The sequence below is a fragment of the Ammospiza nelsoni genome, chromosome 5 (genome assembly GCF_027579445.1).
Source record: "Ammospiza nelsoni isolate bAmmNel1 chromosome 5, bAmmNel1.pri, whole genome shotgun sequence".
In the NCBI taxonomy this organism is placed as follows: domain Eukaryota; kingdom Metazoa; phylum Chordata; class Aves; order Passeriformes; family Passerellidae; genus Ammospiza; species Ammospiza nelsoni.
In genome coordinates, this window is record NC_080637.1 from 3,426,457 (window position 1) to 3,448,748 (window position 22,292).

The 22,292-nt window shown below is 47.6% G+C and overlaps 1 protein-coding gene across 1 annotated transcript in view; it reads right to left on the minus strand.

Moving 5' to 3' along the window:
- The window catches only part of MKLN1 (muskelin 1), a 97,150-nt gene extending 88,268 nt beyond the window's left edge, over nucleotides 1–8,882 (minus strand). The window contains exon 1 of the mRNA XM_059471971.1: nucleotides 8,764–8,882. Within this exon, the coding sequence (XP_059327954.1) occupies nucleotides 8,764–8,858 (95 nt within the window). The 5' untranslated portion in view covers nucleotides 8,859–8,882. The remainder of the gene's footprint in view (nucleotides 1–8,763) is intronic.
- Between the last annotated feature and the right edge of the window lie 13,410 nt (nucleotides 8,883–22,292).

The following is a 22,292-nucleotide window of genomic DNA, read 5'->3' on the forward strand; positions in this document are numbered from 1 at the left end:
ATGATTCCACCCAGGGGAAGCCACAAACCCAGACTGAGTGATGATATGTAAAGATATACATTGCTAAATGTAAGCCATAAACACATCTTTAATACTATTATTAATATTAAACATATCTTTAATACTCATCAGCACTGTAACCTCACACCCAGTAAAAGCTCACCCAAAAAATGATGCCTGTAAAAGAATTTAAAGCAGACCGTGTTCAACAAAACAGACTGAAGTGCCCTCATGCCCAAACTGATGTCAGCTTTGGAAATGTTTCCACCAAAACTCTATGGAAAATGCCTCCTGGTTCCAGGTGGGAAAACTTTCCCAGTTTTCCTTTCACAATTAAGCTTCTCTCACTGACAGTGCAACTCAGGGAGTGCAGAAGACAAAATACAGATCTGGGAAGAAAAGGAAGTTTCAGTCTGTTAAGTGCTGGTTATGTGGAGAAACACAGCACAGGTCAAACATTTAACCCTGGATGACATTAGGGAATAATTCCTTATTTTGGATCAATATACATCATTCATGTTAAAGGATACAGCAGTTCCCAGGCCAAAATTACTTTCATATTTGGCAGTTTTCAAACCCTGTAGCAGAAATGAGGACTTTTAGAAGACAAAATTGAAGTTAGCAATAGTACACTGACACAGAAGAGTGGAGTGGGAACTCATTCATCAATTCCTAATTCATGGGTCAATTTACCTAACCCAAATTTTTACCTCCAATTTAACACTCTGTGTTAAGAGCATCTCTTTACTAATAAAACTTTCAAGTGCAGAACAAGCTGGGAAATTGCTGTTTAAATATAATTACCATAACAGCCAAATGCTGTTTAAACTATGTACTGACAGAAAAGGATTCCAGAAAAACACAGGTCATGTCCTAAAGAGAGTTTCAATGTTTTTTCAGGCACCTTCCCAGAGCTTGAGCATGACATTATGAACCCAGGCAGTCTCAGGAGGAAAGACCAAGGAAAACACCAAGTTCAACCTGACCAGAGCACAATTTTTGTCCATGATGAAGATCCTGTTCTCCTCCAGGAGCAGCAGAAGGTGCCAGCAAAGGAAGAGCAAGTGCTATCAGCCAGACTGCTCCTGCAGCTGAAATTCAGGCATGCAGGCTGCTGTCCTCAACTTCAATAAATGGTTGTGCGTCGGTTTCTCGGCTGTTCAGGTGGCCTGGAGAGGCCCAGGGATGGCCTTGAAGAGCCGACGCTTCAAAGGACGAGGAGAGACTTCTGATCTTGTCTCGGTCTCAGTGTTTATTAATTGTTTATCTAAAAGATTTTCTTTCAGCCCGACAGAGGTCTGCACAGCAAGTCAGCCATGGGCACACTGCGAGCCCCCGGGCGGTCACTTATCTTTATACCCGAAGTTACGTGTACAATATTTATCATTTTTCCCCAATACCTTCTACCCTTATTAACCGGTGCACTTCTAGTAATAACCAATCCCAAAGTGCCACCATCACCACAGAAGATGGAGGCCAAGAAGAAGAAGAAGAAGGACAGGACATGCCCCAATTCCTCCATCTTACTTCTTTAGACCCCCCTGTACCAAAATCCTAAACCCTGTGTTTTACACTCTAATTAACTTATCCCTTCACCATTCACCCAGTGAATTCCTCCCATCCTCATACAGGTGTCGTCTCCTGTGTAGGATCAAAGCCCTGCCACCAGACACTTCTGGCAACATTCCAGGACTCCCGAGCCCCCCAAGGGTGTCTCGGCCTCTCTGCACCTCCATCCTGAGGTGCTGAGATCCCACAGTTGTGCTCCCTGATTTAAATTGATTCAGGAAATGATTTCTCAAGGATGATGCACCCTGAGTTGGAAGTAGTGACTGAAATAGCAACTACCTAAAGCAACAAACCACTCTACACCTTCAGTGCTCCTCCTCCCCTTCCAGGAACTGGTGTATTATGGAATTGAAACTCTGTGAACTTACAGCTCACTCTTCCCACAGAATTCAACAGGCAAAAAAAGCAAAATTACATCTGGGTTTATATTAACATGCAATAAAGTTTATATAAACTGGGTTTACATTAACATGCAAAAAATGCATTGCATGAAAAAAAAGCATATTTTATGCATAACATTGCATAAGAAAAAGCAAAATTACATCTGGGTTTACAAGTTTATATTAACATGCAATAAAGTCAAGCACTGGCTTGCTTTGGAACAAGTCACCTCTATGTAAGTGATGGAATCAGTGCTACCCACACCACTTATCTCAGCAAAAAAATCAGGATCAGATCACAAAATTGGTGGTGGTGATAAACATGATCATTCTACAGCAATCTGATAAAAACATAATGAATGTACAGAATTAAAAACCATATTCTTGGCCATGAAAAAAAAAATCAAGCAGACTGTATGTGATGCCTGAATAATAACATTTATCCCAAGGAAAACTCTGTTTAATAACTAGTCTTTAAATCAGTAATTAGTCATTAAAGGCTGGAAAACTTTTATTAAACTCCCAGGCTATACAGCAACACACACAGCAAATGATCCACAATCTGATGATGTTAACACCTCCCATGAAAATTTTACATTGTTAATGTTCTGTGAAATGCCATCCCAGAATAGGCTGAAGATCAGAGCACTGCAGGTTCTGCCAGGTTGGGCACACCAGGGAACCTGAGCAATGAGCATTTCACCTTGCTGCTCCTGCCAGTGAATAAACCTGTCTCATCTCTAAAATAACATCTATATTTTACCTGCAGCCTGAAGAGCTTTCTCCTGATACTACAGCACTTGTGCTTTTACCTGGGGAGCAAGAGATATCATAACTCATAATCCCTCATAACTTCATCATTTTGTGATTTTTTTCACTCCTCCACCTCTGACATTTTTCTTTCTCACTAATTAACTTTATCAGACACCAAAGAAGTGTTTTATAGTTGTGCATTCAATCTGTAGGCAACTTTATTTTCTACAGAAATATTTTGCTCTGTAATACTGAATTTCAGCACTCACAGAAAAATCCTACAGGCTACAGAAGTGATGTAAACAAGAGGGAAAATGCCTGTCAGAACAGGAGGTTGTCTAGAAACATCCACAAAGTCCACACAGACAAGCAGAGGAGAAAAAATATTTCCCACAGGCCACTGGAAAGGATGAAAAGCAGAACTGAGAGCATTTCTGTACACAGGGCTCAGAGAGACAAGCAGAGGGGCGGCTCACTGGTTGGCCAGGATTTGCATCCCCTGCTCATTTTAATAAATGTTGGAAGGATTGATCAATATTGAAATTCATCAGCAGCTACAGAGCCAGCCCCTGTGCCTTCCCCTATCTAAAGGCAAAGCAACTACAACAGGAAAGTCAATTAACTATGTCAAAATACTGAAATAAAGCTAGAAATGCTGACAACTTAAGCTGAAAAAAAGTACATTAATGGTTATTATTAGTGCAAAAAACCTCCACAATTACAATTCTACAACTCTTCCACCATTTGGGTCTGGTTTAGGTGGCTTTGAAGTGCTTAGACCTCAGCAGAAGGTATCCTTGCCTTGTAAAGGGAACAGAGCTTGGGTTCAGGGAACATAATATTAAAAATAAACCTTTCATTAGTCATGACTGCTCTCAGCTTGAACAGGAGATTCTTCAAGAGCTGGATGCATCTACAAGGAACTTTATGAACCTCTGTGGTACAGATCTGAGTCATCATTTTCATGTGGTTGGAGGAGAAACTGAGAAGCACATCTCACTGGCCACAAACATATGTTTTTTCCTGTTACAAAGATCTCAGCGAGCACAGGAGCTGGAATTCAGGTTATTTTTCACCTGGGGCTTTTTGTTTGTTTGTTTAGCTCTGTTGCTTTTAATTCTTATGGACTTTACCCCAAAAAGTTTGCTGCACGTGTTCTCTTCATCTTCTGGATCAGGTTTTGCAAGATTTGAAACATTAGAGTACACTTTTTTCAGGGTACAGCACTGCAGCAGGACATTTTAGTTTGGCCAGGAACTTACTGTTACAACCTCATAACTAGAAAGCAAAAGTTAAATTTGCATTCTCACTTTAAAAGCCTATGACTCACTCATATTTTACTATCAAAGTACCTTACACTAAGTTTTCTTCCCCTGGTTTGATGGAAATACAGCAAACTGATGAATAAATAAAATTATTTTGAGTGTATTTTAACAAATCAACTAGATACTTCCTAGCAAAGGGACAACAAAGTTATTCAGCCTTCAGCATATGACACCACTCAAGGCAACAAACTGGAGAAGACTGGAATTCTCTGAACAACTGAAGTTAGATAATAGATAAATGTGAGTTGCAATGAAAAAGTGACACCAGCTAAGATGTTGTTGATGGTATTTAATTATCAGCTAAGAAACCAATCTTAATTTATAATTTTAATAACAACCTTAGCACAAGAAATAAACAAAACACTAATTAAAAACCTGGAGTCAAACACAGGAAATATACTGATCTTCCTCTACAGAGATTCCATGCAGGAAAACTTGAAGCACTGAAAATTTGAGCAACAGAAACAGGATGAACATTCCTTACTGAAGTATGTGAATAGAGGAACACAGCAAAAAGCTCTTGTTGGTCTCTGAAGTGGGATTTCAGCCATATAAAGCAGTGACAGAAGGACCTGAGTGCATTATCAAACACAAAATGCCACCAGTCCTGATGCTGATGCAGCCACTAGAACCCACAGCCCCAGGATGCAGCAATCTGGCAGTAAAAAAGGGCACAAAGCTGCCATCACACAGAGCACAGCACTTCACCTCTCATTCACCTCAAGAGCAAGTTCAAACTGCAGCAGGTACAAAAACAAGCCACTAAAAAAGTCAGGATATGAAGTGCTTCTCTCAGTGAAGAGCAAGAGCTTCTGGTTCTATTCCTTATTAAAGAAAAAAAAAAAAAACAAAAAGCCAAATTGGAGCAACCTGCATTACCTTCTGCAACTCTTCATTCCCTCCTTGTCAGAAAGAAACAAAGTGACTGAGCTCATCACTCCTGCAGGAGGGCAGAGAAGGGAGAGGAATGAGTCCATCCCCCGGGCTCTGTGCATGTCTGAAGACACCAGCGCTTGTTTGTGTCACTGGAGTGAAGCCACCGCCATGCTGGGACAATCCCTAGGCCACCCCACGGGAGGCACCAGGGAGCAGCCTCTCCTCCCCCTGGGGCTCCATTCCTCCCCCTGGGGCTCCATTCCTCCCCCTGGGGCTCCATTCCTCCCCCTGGGGCTCCTCCATTCCTCCCGGGAGGAACCCTGGAGAGACAAGGAGTGGATCTGACAGAGCAGTCTCAGGCAATGGGCTGGGCTGAGCATTTTCCAGGCTGGACAAGCTGAAGCCTCTCAATGCTGAACTGGTGCTTCTGTGTCACAGACATCTTTCATGGAAAATCCTTTCCTTAGGATTTCTCCTCCTGAGAAGCTGCGAGGCCTCAGGAATAAAATGTAAACATTGATTATCTGCTGCTGTGGAATGCAACAGGTGCATCTGGGATTGGCCCATGTTAAATGTTTGTAATTAATGGCCAATCACAGCACAGCTGTCCGAGCCACAAACCTTTGTTATCATTCTTTGCTATTCTATTCTTAGCCAGCCTTCTGATGAAATCCTTTCTTCTATTCTTTTAGTATAGTTTTAATGTAATATATATCATAAAATAATAAATCAGCCTTCTGAAACATGGAGTCAGATCCTCAGCCTGAGACCCCTGTGAGCACTGTCACATTTCCACATAGGCAGAGCATCTCTGGAAACATCAGATGTTTCAACACCAAATTTCCTCCTGGATCAATTCTCTTCCCAAAAGCACAACCTCCCCTACAACACAGCCACTATTACCAGACCAAATGTTTGATTTCTACCCACAGTTTCTAAAATAAATATCCAAGTCAGTCTTGATGCAGGTACAAACCAACAGACATCTCCAATGATTTGAAAAACAGAAGTATTTCTTTTCATTAAGACAATCCTCACTTAATGTCTGGAAAGGTCCTTGCAGACATGCAGGTAGCTGCAGCTCTGGTAAAGCTGCCAGAAACAGGATCCAGCACTAACTAATCCTCCAGCACCACCACCCAATGCAGAGGAAAGGCACTGGCACTGAGCAGAGGAAGCTTCTCTGTCCCTGAAAGAAATGAGTATTTTTCAATAGGCTACTGATCCTCAGCTAGAGCATGACCAGAAAGGCCTTTGAAAAACACTTTTTGTTTGCCTTTGTTTAGGCTTTTTTAATGAAAAGAGAGGTTATCAGATGATTTCAGTGTTGTGAAAGTTTCAATGTCAGTTCAGCATCACATAAGCAGGTGAGATGGCACTAGACATTTAATTTCCTCCCTGGTCAGCAGTGATGGAAGTTTTACATTCCAGAACTCTGTTTTACATTTAAAACCATACAACGACTTAAAGCAAGTGTTTAAATCATCCTTAACTCCTCTGCTGCTCCTCCCTGAGCACTTTGTCTGCAATACCACAACTCCCAACAACAATCAATAATATTTAATAGGTTGTATATTCACTCCTACATACATGAGGGCAGAGCCCCTTTTCTCCTTAAAGGTTAAAGCGGTTTCTCTCTAGCTATGCCAGCAAATTTATTTAAACTACAGCATAACCAGAATTCCCAATGTCACAGAATCATGCAGGATGGAAAACATCCTCTAAGATCAAGTTCTTCCAGACAAGCATCATTTTGTTGTATATATTAAATACTAAGGGAACCTTTAGCTGTGTGTGCATGCTGATCCCACAGGGTGTTATGGTCTTGTCCCAGAAATTTTTAAGATTTCCTTCTTCAGTCCCTCCCCAAAAACCCACCTTCCCATACATTTCTTATTAAACTTTCTCTTTTTGAGATGCTGATCTTAAATCACAGGTCAAAGCCTCTCCCTTCCAATCCAGGCTGCATTCCAGCTCTCTCCCAGGCCATGGCAATAAAAAGTTGGAAGCAAAAACCAAAACTTCCATAGCAAGACCAGAATCCCTCAGACCAAGGTCAGCACACCAGAGCCCAAGCCCATTGCTGGGATTACAGTGTTTAAAAGCAGATAATAAAATTGTTTTCACTGATGACAAGCACTTTTAAACAACATCTTAAAAGCAGCCAAATGCAAGGTCACACATTTGTAAAATATAAAATACCATCCCAGCTACAGGAATGGGAATTTGTATCAGGGAAGGCATTAAGGACTTTGGGCAGCACTGCAGATGCCACGTGAAACTTAATTCCTGACACGAGTCTGTAGCAAAAAGGGACTAATGGGAGCCTTGGAAAGGAATATCAAGGACAAAGACAATACTCTGTGTTTGTACAGCATCACTGAGATCAATAATGGACTGTCACCCCTCTCCTCAGGGACCAACACTTTAACAAGATTTTAAAAGCCAGAAATGCCAGTAGAAATAACTACAAGCTCATCAGAGAGCTCAAAGAGGCACCCTAAGGGCAAGCTGTTTAAAAGGAAAGGTAAAGGGATGGCTTCATTACCACCAAAGATTACAAATTAAGAGAAGAAACCAGTTCTTTTCCACATCTAACACAGAAAATATACAGAAAAACAAAACAATTCAGAGTTCAGTTAAAAACCTGGATTTAGAGGTTTACTTCATTTTGCAAAGTGGAGATAATTGAAGATATTAATAATTAACAACTAAGGCAACTCTGTCACTTGTTGATAGCAGGTGAGTTGAGGATACATCAATCAAAGGTCAGCAAAAGCAGCACAATCGATGATGGGATGAGTCTGGACAGCCCATAATGACCTCGTTGTGCTGTGACCCCAGCAGTCCTCCCGAACCCAGCACCAAGGATGGCTCATCCCAAAGGTGAACCAGAAACATCACACCTAAACCACGCTGTGGTCACTCCAAACCTGTCAGTGACTAGAGAAATCCCACAGGCTGCAGCTGGATGTCAACACAGGATGGGATCACTCGGTACAGCAGCACAAACCGATGGCTCTAACAGCTCCTGCCAGCCCCCAAATTCCTAGGGACAGGCCATTAGAGCAGCAGGTGACCCCTCTCCCCAAAAGCCACACACGGCAGGGGACACAGCCCAGCACTGCACAGGTCAGGGGCAGGACAGGACGCCCAGCTGCCAAAAAACACAGAGCCCACAAGCACCTGACAGAGGCAGGGCAGGGCAGGGGGGGCACTGACCCTTCTCCTCGTTTCACCCAGTAACTGCCCAGCCTCTGCCACACCGGCGCCTGTTCTTCCCCCAAATCTGGGGTCAGCTTCTCCTCTTTAGCTGCAACTTTCCTCTCCCCATATCTCGTGCTAAAGCTACCCCCAAACCTGACTCTCAAGGCCTTCCACATTTAACCCACCCCCCCATAACCTGCAAGCCCAGACTCTCTGCCCCACGCAACTCCTCCCAAATCACTTCATGAACCAGTGCTCCAAACACAGCCCCGAGTGATGGTGCCCTGCCCGTGAACCTCCAGCCCTGCTGAGCACCTCCTGCCCCGCTAAAACCCCCAAATCCCGCAGTACAGATCTCCGCCAAACGCAGCCCCCCAAACCCTGCTGGAGAGAGCCCTCTTACACACAGCCACCCCAAACTCTCCTATAGACACCCTGCTCACCCACAGCTCCCCCCAAACCTGCTGCCCAGAGCCCCCTCACACACAGAACGCCGCTCACACACAGCTCCGCTCCCACTCCCCCCGCCGCGGCCTCCCCGCGCGGGCCTCAGCGCAGGGCCCGCGCAGGCCGCACACAGGCCCAGCCGACCGGCCACCCCCAGACCCGAGCCCGGAGCGCGTTCCAGGCGCGCCGCCGAGCCCGGCACTCACTCGGGCAGGTAGGTGGAGGAGAAGCTGCTCCAGCGGTGCAGGCTGTAGCCCAACACGCGACTCTCAGCGCCCGCCGGACCCGCCGCCGCCGCCATCTTGTTGTCAGCAGCCGCCCCGGCAGCGACCGCGGGGGGCGGGGCCAAGATCTTAAAGGGGCCGCGCTCTTAAAGGGGCCGCGCCGGCGGGGGTGGGGACGGTCTGAGGGGGGTCGGGGGCGGCTGAGGGGGGGCTTCGTGGGACTGAGGGGTTCAGACGCTGCCCCTTGGGGATCAGGGGCCGTGAGGCGTTCAGGGGGTGCCCCGTGGGGCTCAGCGGGGCTGTGGAGCTGAGGGGATGCCTTGAGGAACTCAGAGGATGTGCCATGGAGCTGAGGTGGCCTGAGGAACTCAGAGGGGCTCTGGGGGATGCCCTGAGGGACTCAGAGGATGTCCCATGGAGCTGAGGGGCTCAGAGGGGGCTGTGGCTCTGAGGGGATGTCCCATGGAGCTGAGGTGGCCTGAGGGGCTCAGAGGGCCTGTGGGTCTCAGGGGATCCCCTATGGAGCTGAGGTGGCCTGAGGGATTCTGGGTCTGAGGGGATATTCTGAGGGACTCAAGGAATGCCCCATGGAGCTGAGGTGGCCTGAGGAGCTCACAGGGGCTGTGGGTTTGAGGGGATGCTCTGAGGGGCTCAAGGGATGCCTCAAGGGTTTGAGGTGAGCTGAGAAGTTTGAAGAATGCACTGTGGGGATAGGGGGCTGAGGAATGCTAATTACCAAATGCTCCTTCCATGGCCCCGTGTGGGTGGGTAATTGGAAAAGAGATCAAGAGAAACCCAGTGAGGTTTGATCCTGCACCAGCTCCTGGATTTATAGAATTGTTAAAGTTGGAAAAGATCTTTAAGACCATTGAGTCCTACCATCAATGCAGCACTGACAGGACCAGCACATAAGCTGGGCATTCTTTAACAAGCTTTCCTCTGTTTGAGGTTGTTGTAGAGTTTTTCCTAGAGAAGGGAGATGTTTTCACCCAGAGCTCTCGCCAAAGCAAGGGGGAAACTTGGGACTCCCCTGAGGGAGCTCTGGGCTACTTGAGAAAGAAGAGGAGATATTTCAAGAGCAGGGGGAGGAAAAAAAAAAAAGCCAAACCAATAAACCACTGTCTGTTGGAAATGACAGATTGGAGAGATATTATGAGGCAGGACAGCAGGATGCCTGGCTAGATTAAATTAGCACAAGGATTCTTTTATTTTTTTCCCCCTTTATTTTAGGAAAGTGAGTGAGAATGTGGCAGCAAAATCTGCCTGCGGATGAAAAACTCGCTCAGCAGCCTTGAAGGCTGAACACCAACTGGGTGTTTCTAAAGTGAGGGGGAGCAGAAAGCACTTCATCTCAAGACCCTTTCCCAGAGGGGGTTCACTGTGTTTTCACTGGTATCAAAGCCACAGGGCTCAGCAACAACACAACAAAATCCATGGATGAGGCACAAACATCCACATCTCCTTCTGCTGCTTCACTAACGAGGCCTTTTGAAGTTTGTGGCCTTCCCGTGGCATTTCAGACTTCACTTATCCCAGCTCCAGCCTGCAGGCATCTCCCTCCCAAAACTACCACAGGAGTAATAAAACAAATACTTTGCTGATAATAAATTCTCAGTCCCAGAGGAAGAGATGCCACCTCAGTGTTCGGAGCCTTGCTAGGGGAGCAGTGCCATGTGAAACCTGTGACTTCTGAATGTGAAATTTAGGGGGCTGGGAGTGGGGATAACAGCCCTGCAGCAGCCAGGAGGAGGAGGAAAAGGAGGAAGAGCCAGCAGCTCGCTGCTACACACTGAAACCACCCCAGGATTTCTCTGCCCAATATCCTGTTACCACTTGAATCAAGACCTGGATGCCAAGCCAGCGTATTTTTAGCACATTTTGGACTTAAAGCGAAGGGAATGCTGGTGAAATACGCAGTACTGACAGCCCTGGAAAATCTTTATTCATCTGCAGCACAGGCAGCGGGGAAGGCTGTGAGGAAGCAGAGCAATCCAAAGCTGCAAGCTGAGCCCTCTGATCCCTCCAGCACAGCCTGCCAGTCCTGTGCAGTCACCACTGGCTGCTGGAGAAGAGGGTTTTTCCACACTCTGAGTGGACAGAGCACGGTGGGGAGGAGGGTGATGTGCAGGGCAGTGTTGTGCTGCAGATTTGGATGGCCTGCAGCCTCCAGATGAGCTCTCTGTATCCCAACCAGGGCAGCTGCTGGAGCCCAGCTGGTGATGGGGCCATAGAAGAGGAGCGAAAACACAGAAAATCTGAACCCCACTGTGGTGGTTCAGGCCTGTGCTGTGTTTGCCAATGTAACACTGGATCTGAGCAATGTGGGGAGCCCAATGGCACCAACATGCCTCATCCTACCTCCAGCAGTGACTGAGACCCATTGCTCCAGGAAAGTACCACAAAGAGGGCACTACAAATAGAATCACAGAATCATTGAGATTGGAAAAGATCTCCGAAATTATCAAGTCCAACCATTAACCCAGCAGTGCCAAACCCACCACTAAACTATGCCCCCAAATGCCACATGTCCATGATTTTTGAATACTTATAGGGATGGTGATTTCACTACTACTCAGAACAGCCTGTTTCGGTGCTCGACAACACTTTCAGTGAAGAAATTTTCTGAAGACTTTTCCTCTCATCCCATTGCTGGGAACAGACACCAACCCTCACCTGGCTGCACCCTCCTGTCAGGGAGCTGTAGAGAGGGAGAAGTTCCCCCCTGAGCCTCCTTTTCTCCAGGCTGAGCCCCTCCAGCTCCTCCCAGCTGCTCTTCATCACATTTGTGCTCCAGGCCCTTCACAAGCTTCCTTGTCCTTATGAAGCTAACCCTGTGCAGGGTTTTCCTCCTTCTTCCCCCCTCACTTGGGACCTCACTGAAACCTTCCAGCACATTTTGGTGCCTCCTAGCCCAGAGCTGGCTGGGTGGATCTGTGCTGCCTGTGGCTGGCTGCTCTCTGAGGATGGGGCCGCAGAGGGGAAGAGAGAGCTTTCCCAGCAGCAGAAGGTCCCTTTGGCGTTCAGGGACCAGCCTGCCAGAGAGCTCGGAGGTCCCTGGACGTGTGCCTTGGACAGTAGCTGGAGTTGCTGGGAAAGGCCAAGGCGACCACAAGAGATGTTCCCCACGTCTCCTTGCCAGGAGGATGCACAGACAGCATTCACATGCTTGTCATCAGCGAGCTGGAACCCCAACTGCAGGAAACTTGGGGATTTTACAGTTGTTTGTCAGCCTTGAGACAAATATCTCATCCCCCCCTATCAGAAACTTGCTTCTCTACTGCGCGTGTGTTTCGAGTTTCCTCATGCAAAACCTCGCGTGGGCGTTTGGATATGTAATGAGCACATAGTTCAGGATGAAAACAAGTTTCGTGGAAGAGCCAAGTAACGGCAGAAAAATGAAAGCAATACAAACAACAACATGGCACGCAGCCATACCAGCCAGCTCGTGGGCCAGCCGGATCTCACGTCCTCCCCGGAGCTGCGGAGCCGATCAGCTGTTGGAAAAAGAGACCTTTAAAGACAAGCGAGAGAGGAAATAGCATTGGCAGCACAGGCCGCTGCATGTTTCCTTCCAAAGCAGGACAGAGCCAAGGACATTAGGCAGAGCTGTAACATTTGGGGTCTCGTTGCTCAGCCATGAAGCGAGGCAGAAACCTCAAGTGGGCTGCATTTGTTTAAACTCCCATTGTTCAGGGGGTGGAAGCGGAGCGCTGGCCCGGCGGGGTATTGTCCTACCAGATTTTGGCGGTGCTCACCTAACCGAGCTCCTCCTGCAAGGCTAGGGCCTCATTTAACTCATGGTGCAAAGAGAATAAAACCTCCTGCCTGCACTAGACCCAAGGTAAGAGCTTCCTCCCATAGCACATTCAAAGAAAAATGTTTCTAACCTGTGGGCAAAGCTGGAACAGGACCAGAGGGGATTCCAAAAGCTCCTCAAACTGACCTCACTCATCTTCATCTCTCATTTTGATGCCATGATGGAAAAAAGTGGCAAAGCTCATTGAGACTCATTTCTTGTGGGGCTGCCATGCACCTCCACACCAAAAAGGGATGAGAACAAGCCTTAAAACCAGATGATGTTTTATTTCTCCCCTTAAAAAGAGGGATCATCTGTGCCTCCTTACAATGCAGTAAAACAACACCTCCTTCAGCATAATAAAATACCTCTTCTGATCTAGGCCCTGATCCAAGCATCTGCTCCTGGGCTAAACACTCCAGTACCTGCTTGAGTCCTCTTCACTGCCTCTTGCAGCATCCGTCCTTTGGTTGAAGGCTTAAATCAGTGAAAGACCTCACTGACAATCCAGAAGATTGAAAAGGGCCCGAAATGCCAGCGCCTCCATGAACACATGGGCATAATTCTCTGCATAAAAGCCAGCTTTAAAAGGCTTGTTTTGCAAAGTACAAGTGTGCATTTTTTTCGAATCAAGGTCAGTAACTCAGCTTCATTCACTAGTCTCCAGCTGCAAAACAACATGCCCCAGACAATGGAGGAAAGTGTATCTGAGTCAGAAGATGCCTTTTAAGGGATGCAAGTGGCTCTGAGCCACACTGGGGAAAAAGATCTCTTTGGCATGCTCAGCCCTGTCTGAACTGAAATAGGGCACCCGATGGCAGGGAAAGACAGTGAGATGGGAATGGTGGCACAAATCACACTGATATTCTCCATCCTTTGGTAAAATCACAGAATGGTTTGGGTTGGAAGGAGCCTAAAGGTCATCTAGTCCCAACCTCACCTGCCATGAACAGGGATATCTTCTACTAGGTCATGTTGCTCAAGGCCTTATCCAGCCTGGCCTTGGACACTGCCAGGCTTGGGTCATCCACATCCTCCCACTGGTGATCCAGTGCCTCACCACCATGACAGCAAAGAATTTTTTCCTAATATCTAGCCTAAATTTCCCCTCTTTCACTTTGTACCCATTACTCCTTGCCCTATCACTACAGTTCCTGATGAAGAATCCCTCTCTGACTTTCCTGTAGGCCCTTTTGGATACTGAAAGATTGCTATGAGATCTCCACACAACCTTCTCTTCTCCAGGCTGAACAGCCCCAACTTCCTCAGCCTATCTTCATGAGGGAGATGTTCCTGTCCTCTTGCCAGCTTTGTGGCCCTCCTCTGGACTTTGCTCAAACAATTCCATGTCCTTCTTTTTTGGAAAATGCAGTTTTCTGACGTCACCCCCATGCCACTCCCTCTGTGCCCACCGGTGTGACACGCCACCACGCTCAGCTCCACTCCACAATTCAGCACTCGTAGGAAGCAGACTAGACACTCCCAGCTGTGCCTCAGGCTAAAAATATTTACTCATCTCTTCCCCCCCAGGCAGGTGTGTTCATCCCAGGCAGGACTGCTCCCACAGGGATGCTCCTCCATGGCAAGCACTCGCTGCTCATTGTACACTGCAGAGCGCTGGGGTGTTGTGATGATTCCTCTGAATCACCCAAAGAGAGCTCTGTCCTGTGTTTCAGATGCAAAATGTGCATTGGAATTCAATAGTTGCTATAGTGCCTAATTACACATTTTATGGCGTACTTAGTCACAATGGCTAGAGCTCTTGTTACTAGACTTGAGCTCCTTCTGTTGCTAAAAAGCTCCTCCTTTTGCTAAATGTTTTCTCTCTGCATTAGAAACAGTGTATTGCAGCGTTTTTTCAGTCCAAAAATATCCCAAATTCATGGAGCACTGGTCATCAAATTGATAGCAGCGAGCTTGCAGCCCTCTTTCTGTCTGTGGTGCTCCCCAATGCTCACCAAAGTCAGCTCAAATGACAGCAGCAAAACATTTCCCAGGATCCAGGAGCTCTTGAGCACTGGTCCTGGCAGCACTGCTGTCTGTGGTTTGGAGACAAGTCACACTGTCTGCTTGGGGCATCCACACCTTCTCCTGGGGGCTTACAGAGAAGGTGGACTCCTCTTCCCAGAGGATGATTCAGCCCATCATAGTGGGACACGTCTTGTGTGAAGCTGAATCACTCCTGAGGTGCTGGTCTGTCAAAGCACATTCTAGAAGGGCTCAGCTTTATTGCAGATGGCTGAGATGGGTAAGACAAGCCCCATGCTCTGCATTCCTCCTGCAAACTGGTGGAATTCAATTGGAATTGACTGGAAGGTCACACCCCACCTAAGGTGCTATGTTCATCTCTGGAGCCCCCAATATAAGAAGAACATGGAGTTGTTGGGGCAAGTCCAGAGGAAGCCATAAAGATGCTCCAAGGGCTGGAACAACTCTGCTTTGGAGCTGGGAGAGCTGGCGGTGTACATCTGAAGAAGACAAGGCTCTGGGGAGACATGAGATCTCCTTCCAGTGCACAAAAGGGCTCCAGGAGAGCTGGAGAGGGCTTGGAACAAAAGCATGGGGTGACAGAACAAGGGAGAATGGCTTCCCACTGCCAGCAGGCAGGGTCAGATGGGATATTGGGAATAAATTCTTGCTTATGAGGGTGGGGAGGCCCCAGCACAGGTTGCTCGGAGAAGCTGTGGCTGCCCCGTCTTTGTCATTGTTCAAGAAGAGGCTGGAGAGGGCTTGGAGCAACACAATAGAAGGTGTAGGGAGCTGGAATGAGATGATCTTCAGCATCTCTTCCATCCCAAACCATTCTCTGACACAGGCACAGGGATGTTCTCCACCCTATAGGACAGGACTGGTCTGTCCCCTATTAACCTCTTTTTGTGCCTGGTTTTCTTCACAAGGAGAACGAACCTAAGTACTTAATTGCCTACTTTCTAAGGAGTCAGGCAGGATAATTAACTAATGTTTGGGTAATGTGTCATAGGGTAGGAGTGCTAAGTAGTGTTCTGTCAGCAGCACAGTGGGAAAGTGAAGGACTCAATCCTGTTTTTCAGCCGGGAATGTCACGGTCCCCCCCAAGTCCATTGTTCCTATTGACTGGTTTGCTGAGGGCCGGGAACTTGGGCAAAGTGTTTAAAGGAAGAGGATGTGAGGGGACAGCAGAGAGCTGTTTGTAGTCCAGAAGAACAGTCAGAAAAACTAGGTGAATTTTGGAAAGAGAAAACTGCCAATGAAGCCAAAAGCAGGAAATATGCCTGAGACTGCACAGAAAATCCTTACATTTATAAGTGTGGTGTAAATATTCAACAGCAATATCCTCTGAGTGAAAAAAGTGCATCAGAGAAACTTTTCTTGCACTGCACTTATTGCACACAGTCAACACAGTGGGAATTATGGTACAAGGACCCATCTAACTCACCCTGGAGATTGAAGCAGACTCAGCCCAGCAGAGATTTCACATCTTTAATTTTTATTACTGTGCAAATTATGTTATGGATGAACTTCAAGCCCTCCTCATGTCCGCTGATCATAATTGATGAGATTTCAATCTCACCTCCTTGAAGTTAAACATCTGAGAGATGCTTTGGTTAATAGTTTGCCTTTCAGAGCAGTGCATTAGTTCTCTTGTGCTCCTGTCTGCTTAATTTAGAGCGAGTGGCCAAGAATGGTGCAATTAAGGAAGGAGGAATCTTGGGCTGAAGCTCTCGGTGCTTTCAAATGACCAGCAGACCCTTCAGTGCCAGATTGTTTTTTTTACAGTAGCTGGAACAACACTTTCCATGACTCACTGCTAATTATGCTCTGGATTTGCAAACAAAGGTTTTTAACCTGTTCTGATTTCATATGAAAATTATGAAATTCAGTGCTCTCCCAGTGCTCTCTTAGGATGTTCTGGGCCACCTCTGCAAACCTGACTCTTTCCAGGCCAATCCAGGGAGGCACATTCTCCCTCTGCCTCTCTTCTAAACAGCCCAAGGTTTCTCACTCTCTTTAGTTATTTTCTCCTCTTGAGGACAGTCTCATGCTTTGATCTGTGCAGAAGATGACTTTTCCAGTGAGGCTGTTGGGCTCTCCCTGTTTCCTGTGGAGTGTCCAGCCACAGGCCACATGGAGATGATGCCAGCTCCCATCCCTTTTCCTTGGAGTGGCTTAGCCAGCTGCAGACCATCTCAGCAGCTTCTGCCAACTGCTCTGACATCCTGTACAAACTTCTCACTTGGAATCTCCACAGCCAGGAATAAGGAGAGGAAAAACCATGGATAACCTGGAACTGATCCTCCCCACCACAGGTGTCCTCTGATTTTTCACACAGAGATCCATTAGGAGCAGTAATGCCTCTGGAAAAGGAAAGCCATCACTTTCCTTTCACTTCCCAGGCCTGACAAAATGCAATTATATGGCCACACACATGAAACATCCACATGCCAAACCCACCAACCCATCCCAGCACTTCCTGGGGAGAGGTTGTGCCCAGTCTCCAGTCTCTCAAAAGCTGCTTTATTCCAGAGCATTGCTTCCTGTTGTGTCTGTTCCTAGTTTTGTAGATGGAAATACTGGCAGCAGGTCTGGGAAGGGCAGGGCTTGGGGAAGGATATGCCTGTTCACCAAGGTCACCCTCCATGGCCATAGATGCTCCACTTCAGACCCTCTTTAGCACTCAGGCACAAGTGGAAAATAAGGGGAACATACTGCTCCCATGAAGAGAGAGGAATTTTTCTTCCACTTAAGAGAGAAATAATATTCTATGGAGGAATAAGCATTTTCACTCAGTACAGGTCATTCAGGGATCTCAACCTGCATTTTACTGTTGCCCCAGCAGCAAATCCACCCAAACAGACTCCTCTGTTCTGTCCAGAGCCCAACCCCACTCCCACCAAAAGGCTTTTTGAGAGGGGCTGAGGTGACACATGGTCTGGGGCTGTTTTTATCTACAGATCCAGAAGTTCTCAGTTCATTGCAGGACAGTGCTTCCAGTTTTTTGGGAAGAGAGAAGAGCCACAGACCCAGCAGGAGGCTTGTTTTATCCCAGGCTCAGCTTCTCCTGCCTCATCAGAAGCAATTTCCCAGGAGCCACAGACAGGTGTGGACTGATGCCTGAGCCATGTTCTGCTGGTCCCTGTGGTTACATGGGTTTGCAATTTGCTTCCTGGGAAAAGGAGGGAGGCAATGGTCCTGTGAGTGCTGGAGGTTTGGGATGGGCTCGTGCTCACAGGCATCATCTCTGTGGGCTTGGCAGGTGGAGCTCAGAGGTTTGTGGGATGTGGGAGTGCCATCCCTGCTGCTTTCCTGTCCTGTCCCCACATCCATGGATTGACTGTGGGGCTCAGGGGCCTCCCCACATTGCTGAGAGGAAGGACTTCCTCTACAGAGATGCCAGAAGAGGATACACAACACAAAGTCAGAGAAGAGAGACAGGAGTATAACCCAATCACCACATCCTTCAACCTGAGCACCTGGAAAAGCATAGTCCAGGGAGTATCAGCCCAACATGTGCTGGAATAAAACAAGCTCCCTCCTAATCCCATCCAGCACAGGTTTTTCTTTGCTGGTTTACGCTGGGACACAGAACAACATTTGAGTTTTATCCTGAAGTGGTGCTACAAGCCAGGCAAACCCCAGTGTCTCCTGGTTCTGCTGCAACAGGAGGGACACCAAAAAGCAGATTTCCCTTTTCCAGTCTTGGCACTTTGAAAGAGACTTCTCTTCCTGCACAGGTCATCCCACATCACTTGCTGGTGTATTCCTGTTTGCCCAGACTTAGGTGTGGAAATTCAAGCTCCTTGGCCGCTGCAGGGGGTGAAGGGGTTTGCTCTGCATAAGCCCCAGGTTAAGAGCCTTTGTGCAGACACCTTGTTCCTGGGATTTGTCTCAATGGGGCCTAAGTCTGGCTGTGTCCTTCTGCAAGGTGAGGCCCTGATCCCATGGGAGCCCTCCAGTTCACCCTCTTTATCTTCCCTGAGGCCCTTAGATCTGCCCTTGGCCTTGAATCCAGTCATCTTTGGCAAGGATGAGAAATTTGGCTCCATGAAAAAGTGAAGGAAGCTCAAGAGCATGTTGTAACCTCATGGAGTATGTCCCTACACATACCCCAAAGCTACAGATTTGCTTGTGATTCCTAGCTTGCTGTTTGTTCTGGATGTCTGGGGAGCACCTACCACGCATGAGAGCTGCAGAGCTCTGAAAATGAGCCCTGGAAAAGCAGTCTTGCTTCATCCAGCAGGACAGCAGCAGCAGCAATGTCCCCCCTGAGAATACACAGCTCTGAGGGTAAAAATAACAGGTCTGGAAATGGAAAAGGGCAAAGCAAGCAGGTTTTCTGGAGAAAAGGGAAGGTGAGGGGATGAGCAACAATGCAATTCTGAGCTGAGGGTTGATCCTACAGAGCGGTAAGGGGACATTGAGGCTCAAGAAGTATCAGAGACACAGATCTTCCTCTGGAGGACAAGGACTGACAGATGTGTCCCTGCTCTGTCACATTGCCTGGGCAGTGCTGGAGGGGATGGCCACAAAAACCACATTCCCAGGCATGCTCTGAGCCCTGTGCAAAGCTTTCCCCTCACAGCACCAGCCCCACCGAGCTCCTCCCCAGCTCCTACATGTGTCCTTCAGCGCTGCCCCATCCCATGAAATGATGAAGATCACAGCACTGGGCAGAATGGAGGTGCCAAACCTGCCCATGATGGCTGAAGTGCCTCATGTCAAGAGTCATTCCAGCCACCCACTGCTGCTGCCTGCTTAGACCTCATCTTCCTCTGCTGCCTGCGAGCAGCAGTCACGGCTGCGTGGGCATCCAGAGTGCGCAGCTGAATGCGGAAGCAGGAGTGGTTAAAAAAGAAGGTAATTCCAAGAATATGCTTGTGTGTGGTAAGCAAGGACAATGTGTACTCCAGACTGCTGAGAGAGTGACCTTTCAGAAGTGATGGAAAACCAGGCAGATAGCTGGGAACTTGGAAAAGGAAACGGAAAGAAGAGCAATCTTGGAAATTTTTACCTGGCAATTCTGACTTCGGTCCTGAACACAGCAAGGGGGAAGGCAGGGAGTGACATCAATCTCTGACCAACGGAAAGATGATGGGATAACAAAAGTTAAGGAGTAGGGCTATTGAGAATGCAGAAATGGAAAGATTTCTTATCATTTTGTAAAATGAGTAGATATGGGAACACCGTAAGGCAATAAATCAACCCATCAGTGAAGAGTTTGATGTAGCATCTAACAAAACCTTTTCATTTTTTATTTATTTTTAATTAATTTCTCTTGGCTTGCATCTGAACATCATCATGCAGGCTGAATATTGCAATCTGAAGGTCCTCTTGGGTGGCCACACGGAATCTTGATTCCTCCCAGATAAAGTTTGTGTGTTTCTGTTAAAGACCCCACCCCTCTGCTGAGGCTGGTGCTCTGCAGACTTGAAACCACTGCATTCATCTGCTTCCTCCAACCTCAGTGCAGATAAGACTCGACAAACACTGCATCCTGCAGGATGGAGGCGGGAAGCGAGAAAGCCAGCGAGTGACTCATCCCAGCCTTACGGGCAGGAGTTGCCTGGGATCTGCGCTGTGCAGGAGAAGAGCTGTGCTAGGGGCTTGCAGGAAGCTGCTGCGGGTCCTGCAGGAATTCTGGACTCTTCCCAAGGATCACTCTGTGCTAGCATCATCATCATCATCAACAAAAAATCATAGAATTAATCATAGAATCATAGAATGGCCTGGGTTGGAAGGGATCTTAAAGATCATCTAGTTCCAACCATGCTTCTGTGAATAGGGATACCTTCCACTATCCCAGGTTGCTCACAGTTCCATCCAACCTGGTCCTGAACACTTCCAGCACCCTGGGCAGCCACAGCTTCTCTGGGCAACCTGTGCTGGAGCCTCCCCACCCTCACAGGGAAGAATTTATTTCTGATATCCAATTTAAACCCACTCCCTGACAATTTGAATCCACTCCCTCTTGCCCTGTCACTCCAGGTCGGTGTAAACAGTCTCTCTCCATCTTTCTCATTGGCTTCTTCAGGTACTGGAAGGACACAATTAGGTGACCCCACAGCCTTCTCTTTTCCAGGCTGAACAATCCCAACCCTCTCAGCCTTTCGTCAGGGGAGAAGACCTTCATCCCTCTAATCAGCTTAGTGTCCCTCCTCTGGACTTGCTCCAAAAAGTCCATGTCCTTCCTGTGCTGCATGCAGAACTCAGCAAAACCATGTGCCAGTCCCCACCATGTCCTTGTCTCCCTCTCTTCTCCTGCAGGACCAGAAGCCATCTCTGCTGGTTTTCCATCCGGGAAGAAGTGTCTTCAGAGAGGCTGCAGCAGTGGTTTGTGGCCAAAATCCTACGGGGTGTAAATATAGGCCACACTGCAAGAGAAAGTGGCTTTCCAACTGTGTGGCAAGAATCGTCCCTCATTAAGGAACCAAAACACGATCCATCAAGGCTGTCTCTTGCAACATGCCCAAGTCCTGATTATGGTCATTTTCCTCCCTGCTTCCACTGCATGCCTGGGAAAGGGCCGCAGTAATTAAAGTCTGAATCTCATTAAAACCCAGAAAGTGCTTGGCTTTCTGAGAATCCAATTATCACAAACGCTACGTAACGCCAGTCGGGGCACGGCTTGTTTTTGGTGTTTGGAATTATTTTTGTTAAACATACAAATATGGTGTGAAATCAGATTTTCCAGAGGACATTGCAAATCCAAAGAGAGCACAGTTATAAAAGCAATTGAAGAAAAACACTTTGGAGAGGGAAGGAGAGGCTGCAAGGAGGAGGAAGTGGGGGGAACATAATGATGCTGCTGAAGAAGGACAGAGCTGAGGTGCCAGGCAGAAGGATGATGCATATCCTGTCCAAGGCCCTCCAGGGACAATCTGTCTGGGTCTGCATCCCGTGGATGTGGCATGTCCCAGCTCCTGGCTGGTGACTTTAGGCACAGAGCAGTGGCCTGTTGTGGCTCAACTATGTCCCAACTGTCCATACTCACCACATGGCTGCTTGGGTTTCACAGGGAAAGTCCTTGAGTCAGTGGGTGCAGCATTTATCCTTGGGTTGGGCAGGAGATGGGAAATTACATGAGCTGGGCAGCAGGAGATGAAGCTGCTCTTCCTCTCCCTCCTCAGTGTAGCAAGCCCTACAAAAATACATTGTGGGAAGCAGAACCCTGCCACTTTGCAAGGAAATTGATCTTTCTCAGAAGAGCTTGACTGTGGAAAGAGAAGAGGTGGGGTCTCCATCCTTCACTAGGATGGGAGCCTTTCTGAGGACACAAACCATTCATGTCAGCACACCTAGAACCAGTTCCTGTGGCTGTGCACCGACTCTGTGGGTCTTTCCCAAACTGTGGTGAGCTGCAGCATCTCCAGATCCCATCTGAAACATCCTTCTCCTCTGCTCCCAGCTGATCCCCGGGTTTTGCTGGCAGTGTGTGGCAGCATCCATGCAGCCAAGGGTTATGGAGCTGGAATTGGCAGTGGAATTTGGGATGCCTGGCTTTGCTGCTGAGTCCCCAGGGGAAAAGGCGCTTCACTGTTCTGTGCCTCAGTTTTCTCAGCTGTAAACGTGTATTAAAACAATTTACTAATTTGTTGGGTGCTGACAACCTCTGGCAGTGACAACGAGGAGCTCTGCCAACCTGGGGGAAAGGTGCTGGTTTGGTGCAGAACAGTGCCATGGCTTTCATGGCACACTGTGTCTGCCATACATTGCACTTATGTAACATTTCCTAGCACTC